The sequence below is a fragment of the Gadus macrocephalus genome, chromosome 19, assembly GCF_031168955.1.
Source record: "Gadus macrocephalus chromosome 19, ASM3116895v1".
In the NCBI taxonomy this organism is placed as follows: Eukaryota; Metazoa; Chordata; class Actinopteri; order Gadiformes; family Gadidae; genus Gadus; species Gadus macrocephalus.
The window spans coordinates 15,865,571-15,871,579 of record NC_082400.1 but is presented as its reverse complement, the minus strand read 5'-3'; the positions used below and the strand labels follow the sequence as shown (position 1 = coordinate 15,871,579).

The 6,009-nt window shown below is 43.3% G+C and overlaps 1 protein-coding gene across 5 annotated transcripts in view; it reads right to left on the bottom strand.

The window, feature by feature from the left end:
* LOC132447964 (troponin T, slow skeletal muscle-like) overlaps positions 1 to 6,009 on the bottom strand; it is a 32,542-nt gene that overhangs the window by 969 nt on the left and 25,564 nt on the right. For 4 of the 5 annotated variants that reach the window (XM_060039023.1, XM_060039024.1, XM_060039026.1 and 1 more), the window contains 4 exons: positions 5,853 to 5,954; positions 5,169 to 5,281; positions 3,938 to 4,028; positions 3,358 to 3,398 (listed from right to left, as the gene is read on the bottom strand). In XM_060039023.1, coding sequence (XP_059895006.1) covers positions 3,358 to 3,398; positions 3,938 to 4,028; positions 5,169 to 5,281; positions 5,853 to 5,954 — 347 coding nt within the window. Of the gene's footprint in view, positions 1 to 2,158; positions 2,197 to 3,357; positions 3,399 to 3,937; positions 4,029 to 5,168; positions 5,282 to 5,852; positions 5,955 to 6,009 lie in introns of all 5 variants that reach the window. The other variant, XM_060039025.1, reaches the window with a different exon arrangement.

Below are 6,009 nucleotides of genomic sequence, written 5' to 3'. Positions count from 1 at the left end.
TGAGAGGGCCTCGTCTGAGGCATTAAAGGTTTATACCACCAGGTGTGATTGATTAGCCGCTACAAGATGTTTGAAAAAATCGGCCTTTTCTGACAACACAAGCGGGCGTGTCCCCCTAGATGTGCGCTGGATAGATCAGTCTGCCAGCCTTCCCTGTGGACTGTAGCAAACGTTGCACGTCTATCCGTCATACATCTAGGTGGACACGCCCACCTGTGATGTCAGAAGAGGCTGAATTTCAAAATGGCTTGCAACGGCTAATCACACTCACACCTGGTGGTATAATATGTAACTTTTAACCTTGGAAAAATGTTATGGTACAATCCTTACTCCTGATCTGGAACACGTAAAATAATTGATTTATTTGCACGAATGTTCAAAATCTCTCTAGCTCTCTCTACATGTCTATCTGTCTCTGTCTATCAAGAGTATCTATATCAATCTATCCATCTATGCATCTACAGTATCTCCATCATCTATCTATCTACCTATCTACAGTAGCTAGGTTCAGTATATATCTCTCTCCTCCTTTTATTGCTCTCTCTCTCGCTGCGTATGTGGTGCAATGTATGTAGGCCTTCAACATCGCAATTTGTGAATGCATTTCCCTTTCATGAAGAAGTAGTAAGTGGAATTAGTGCTTGGTGACAAGATGCGGGCGTGAACAGATGGAATGGGATATGCACATTGGGTAGCATGCCTTTAAATGTTGAGGAACTGCACAGCACATCTCTCACACAGGTCAGCGTTAGATGGTTAGTCAACATTGGTGTCCAATTGGCAGCAGTTGTTTACCTATAAGGTTTATTTAAAGCGTGTTTTTCTATGCGCCGTTGGCCTCAACATTGGCCTGCAGTCTAGCGTGACAAAAGGCCCTTGGTTAGACTGACAGAGTATTAAGACTTACCGGATTTGCATTTCCTTCTGCCTCAAAGACTGGCTGAACTTTTCCTTTTGTACTTACTTATACTGAAGAATGACTTTTTTTTTTGTTAAAGACACACGCTTTTTGAGACGTTTGGGGATTTTGAACAGAACTACATTGAGGAAAACTTCAAATTTGATTGACATCAGACTGATCCCACCAGGGGGGGGGGGGGGGGGGGGGGGGGGGGGCGGTCGGTTCCGTGGCTTTAACAGAACAGACGAGGACCTCGTTTCATAAAGTTTGATAACTAAGGAAGACTTCGAAGCACAAAGAGGGAGTCACATCGCCGTGGGTGAGGACACGAGCTTCCCAGGTGATTGGTTGATTGATTGGATGACTGATGGTTGGTGATGAGGAGAGGGAAATGAATGAAGAGAGGAAGATTAAGGAAAATTAAGCAATCAATTAAAGAGAGTGATGAGTTGACCGAGACTGGCGTCCGTAGTTACATCAGGAGAAACATGATGACAAGAAACATACTCTTTTGATTGTTAAAAATAAGATTTCCATGCATGATATGAGCAAGGCCTTTTCGTTGTTTTGTTTTTTCCCCGGTGTTCCGATTTAGGATGTCACCATAGAAACCAAAGCAATGGCTTACTTGCCTGGTACGGTGAACGCGTTGGGTAATGAGATATTTAATAGTCTTGTGTGAAGTGAATACAATATAAGGAGCTGTGTGGAGAAAATGTGTATCTGACAGTTTTGCGCGGAGCTCCTGCTGTTGTACTTCCCTGCTCTGTTGTTTGTGGTTTATTTTTAAGAAGTAATTTCCACAATAACCACATGATGTGTGTACAAGCAGAGGAATTCAAATTCAGATTGCTTTAAGTATCCTCTGGGAAATGTTTTGGTTTCAATTGCTCTGCGCAAGATGATAGAAAATAGAATAAATGTACAGTAAAAAAAATAACCTGCCATTCTACCCCCCGTTTTATGGTGTAATTACCCGTATCTTGCCTGCATTGGCCCTGATATTGTTGGCGTTTTACGCCCTGTATTTGGTGGCAGGGCTAGGGTGTAAACGGGGGGTACAAAGATATCAAACACAAAAAAAAAGTGTTAAGATGCGTGATTGTGTGAATATTATTGAATAATGGCCTCGTTTCCACCCAGAGACTTGGGTGTATATTTCATCTGTCATCTTTGAACAGGAAAAATAAACCAATAAAATAAAACCAAGGCTCTTGCTTCCAAGGAGAGAGGTGATGTTGAGTTCTCCCTGCTTACCTCTGGTTGTCATGAACGCGAGCCAGGAGCTGATTGATCTGTGAAGGACATATAACAACACAAAGGGACAGCGCTAGACAGGTGCACAACAGACCCATAAAGAAACACGGCACAAGAACTCTCCTGAGCCAGAGACTGGAAGAGACGGCCCTCACTAGGCGAGCACCACGATGGAGCTTGGTAAGTGATTCACTGATTCATCAGCACGAACGACTTCAGCCTTTCACCGTGCTTCCAGCTCCAGCGAATCGAGCTTGCACCACCATCGACGGCATATGCCAGAAGACGTTCGTCAGTCGAATTATTTTTCTCTCGCGACTTCTGCATGACTATGCTTTTGTTCCGAAAATAAAAGATGCAAGGTTTTTGTTGGGTTTATTATTTTTTTTCTCTTCCTCCATTTCAATTTCGACTTCTTTTTTTATTTTTCCACAGTCGTGTCAACTCTTTGTCAGGCTTCACAGGGGGCTTCGGCTGCTGGAAAAAGTTTTCTGAAAAGGTCACATCGACTTTGCGTCAAATGATCCCGCTGAAGCGCGAATCTTTCCAGTCTTCGTTTCGAAAAAAGACCCTCGGAAAAAGCTCAGAAACCCCTTTGTTTCTTTGAATCAGTTTGGCTGGAAGCAGGCTTCAGATGGCAGGCAGACGGGGTTGCTCCATTTCCAACGTTGTCAGTGTTATTTTTCGTGGCGTTTTTACCCATCAGATTCGGCTCTACCACCGCCATCAGAAAACCAGGGTGTGTCGTATTGTCCTGTTGTGAAAGCGACCCACTCTTCTGAGAGGTGCTCTTCTTGCACCTCCATTGACGGGTAGCAGCAGGGAAAGAGACAAGCAGGTGGTTTGAAAATGAGAGGGGAGAGGAATAGCATGTGGCAGAAGACCGCAAGGCTCAGAACTGAACCTGGGGTGCCACAACCCAGCCTAGATAGTTAGCGCATAAGGGGAAATTATGGTAGCCCACTTTGGCGGTAACCCCATCTAAGTCACATTCTTTGAACCGTGATTTAGGTGTGCGACACATACAACACAGACGGGGTAAACGGTATCACCTTAGGGTCGTGGGGTCCAGCCAAACCATCGGTCCGTTGTCCACACAGTGAGTGCTTGCCTGACACTCATAGCAGTAAGTACAATGGTCAAATGAAGCCAAACTCTAAACAAGCAGGACCAAGGCCAAACCCGCCACATGTACTCACAACTTCTGTTGCTCAGAGACTCGGTTCTGAAGCACGTTGATCTGAAAGTTAAGTCAAAGTAGTTTTGATGTTTTGTTTTCTGTTTTTGACGCAGTTTAACAGTTGATCCCGGTGACCGTTTCAACCGAAGCTAGCTAGTGACTGCTGATGCTTTGCAGAGACAGCGAGCTCAACACCATGTTCTTATTATTCTTTTGCACATTCCTGCTACTTTAAACTGGTACGACTTCACCAAGCCGAAACAGCTGTTGTGGTTTGTGGTGTTGTTCCAATGTTTAACGAAAGCAACCTCTTCTGTGGAAGCAACATAATCATTTACATTTTAAATCAAAATAGAACAAAGACCTTGCTTTGACATACTTGTCAGTGTGTTCTGAAAAATGCAAGTTATTGCAACATTAAACTCTCTTAATTAAAACAACGACAAAATATAATTAAGGAATCATTGCCATGAAGGCTCTACTTCTGCGGAACATACTAAGTTGTAGCTTTGAATTTGATTATATTTTTACTTTAATATTTTAAGTTCATTGTTGACTTACTTTGTTTTGTGTAGACTTATGAAAAAACAATAACTCACGTCATATTTCTGTTTCTTCAGCACCTCACACAGATCAAACTTCTCGGCCTCCAGCCCCTTCAGCCACTTCCACAGCTCGCTGGCTTTTTCCCTTTAAAACATAATATATAATATGTATACGTAATAATATCATATACAGAGACAGACCAACACTATCGCTCGAAGCTAGCGATTTCCAACCTGGTTCCTGGGTGTAATTGTAAAGATTCCTGTAATCTTTGCTTTGTTCTCCAAACTAAACAAAGTTATGACGTAAAATATTCATATTTTTTGAATTAGTGCAACATTATATCTGCTAATCATAGCCAAAGTGAAGACCAGAAATAGTAGCACGCCTCCGCTTCTCCGATTTGAATAGCCTATGCCACTACAATATTAATAATCAGGCTAACTGATAATATGCTGTATAAAGTTGGACAACACTGCTGTGCACTACCAACAATAGGAAGCCATAAAAGCTTCAATGCAGCATTGAATTAAATAACATATCTTCTGGTTCTTAGTAGCCTACCATTCTATATCTTCCAATGCGCCCCTGCTCCTAGGAGTCCATGTGCGGAGGGATCCCTCATCTGTCGTCTTAATCAAGGTTCCTTCCCCCTGCACTTTAGAGGGCTTAGGGGGAGGTGGGCGTGGTTGCATAATGTGTAATGTGAAGCCCTTTTGAAACTGAAACTGTGATTAAGGGCTATACAGATTGAATGGATCTGTCCGTCTCACTCTTCAAAAACCACCCGAGACTCATCTCATCCGGTGAACGGACTCGTCTCGTATGCATTATTCTGGTGGGACGCTTTAGTAGAACACACACTCCGAGGCGCCTGGACTGCTAATGAAAAGTACGGAGCTGGCTAGCGACTTTGCCCTTCTATCCATATGAAGTAGAAGTCGTTTTTTGTAAACTATTCTTTGTTCTCAGTCCCACCTGGAAGTGTCTTCAGATAAATGAGTGATGAGTGAGTGACCTTAAATATAATGTCATTAAAATTAAACCCAAAAAAAAAGGGATGGAAATAGGACTGCTGGTAAATACTTTATTGTCTACTATATTGTATACTACACTAACTATAGACCCTGTCATATTTTAAACCCCATCATACACGAAGCCAACTGATCCTCAGTCTCCTTGACATCTCGGACTCACCAATCAAGATGTCTGATCCAGGAGGAGGGCGGGGCCTATGGCTCTGTTTGGGACACTGAGGTATAAATATGGCTTGGCAGGACGTACTTGACTTTATCCTCGTTCAGGTTTTCCATGACCAGAGGCTTCCTTCGGTCAGACAGAATCTTCCTCTTCTTCTCTCTCCCCGTCTGCTTCTTCGCTCCCTTCTTACTGTCCAGCTTTACACACACACACACACACACACACACACACACACACACACACACACACACACACACACACACACACACACACACACACACACACACACAAAAACACACACAGACAAAAACACACACAGACAGACCCACGCACCTCAACAGAGACCAAGACACACAAATACACAGACAGAGGCAGATGCTAGGTTGTGTGTATGTTTGTGAGAAGTGTGTGCATAAGGTAGGTAGGGACACATATTTTATGTTATATAATACCAAACTATATTTGAAAGGCAATATATGGTTTTGCATTTGAGTGTGTGTGTGTGTGTGTGTGTGTGTGTGTGTGTGTGTGTGTGTGTGTGTGTGTGTGTGTGTGTGTGTGTGTGTGTGTGTGTGTGTGTGTGTGTGTGTGTGTGTGTGTGTGTGTGTGGTGTATGTCTATGTGTCTGTGGAGGTGTGTTTGTTTGTTGATACATTTGAGTGTGTGTGTGTGTGTCTTGTGTATGTCTTGAGGTCTGTGGAGGTTTGTTTGTTTGCTGATACATTTGATTTTGTGTGTGTGTGTGTGTGTGTGTGCGTGTGCGTCTACCCCGCCGTACTGCACGCTCATGTTGGTCAGAACTTTCTTCTTCTTCAGGTCGTCGTCTTGTTTCTTGCGGACGTCCCCCTGCTCCCTCTTCTCCTTCTCATCCTGTCCACGAGACGACGACATCATCAACATCATCATCGTCATGGTAATCATCATT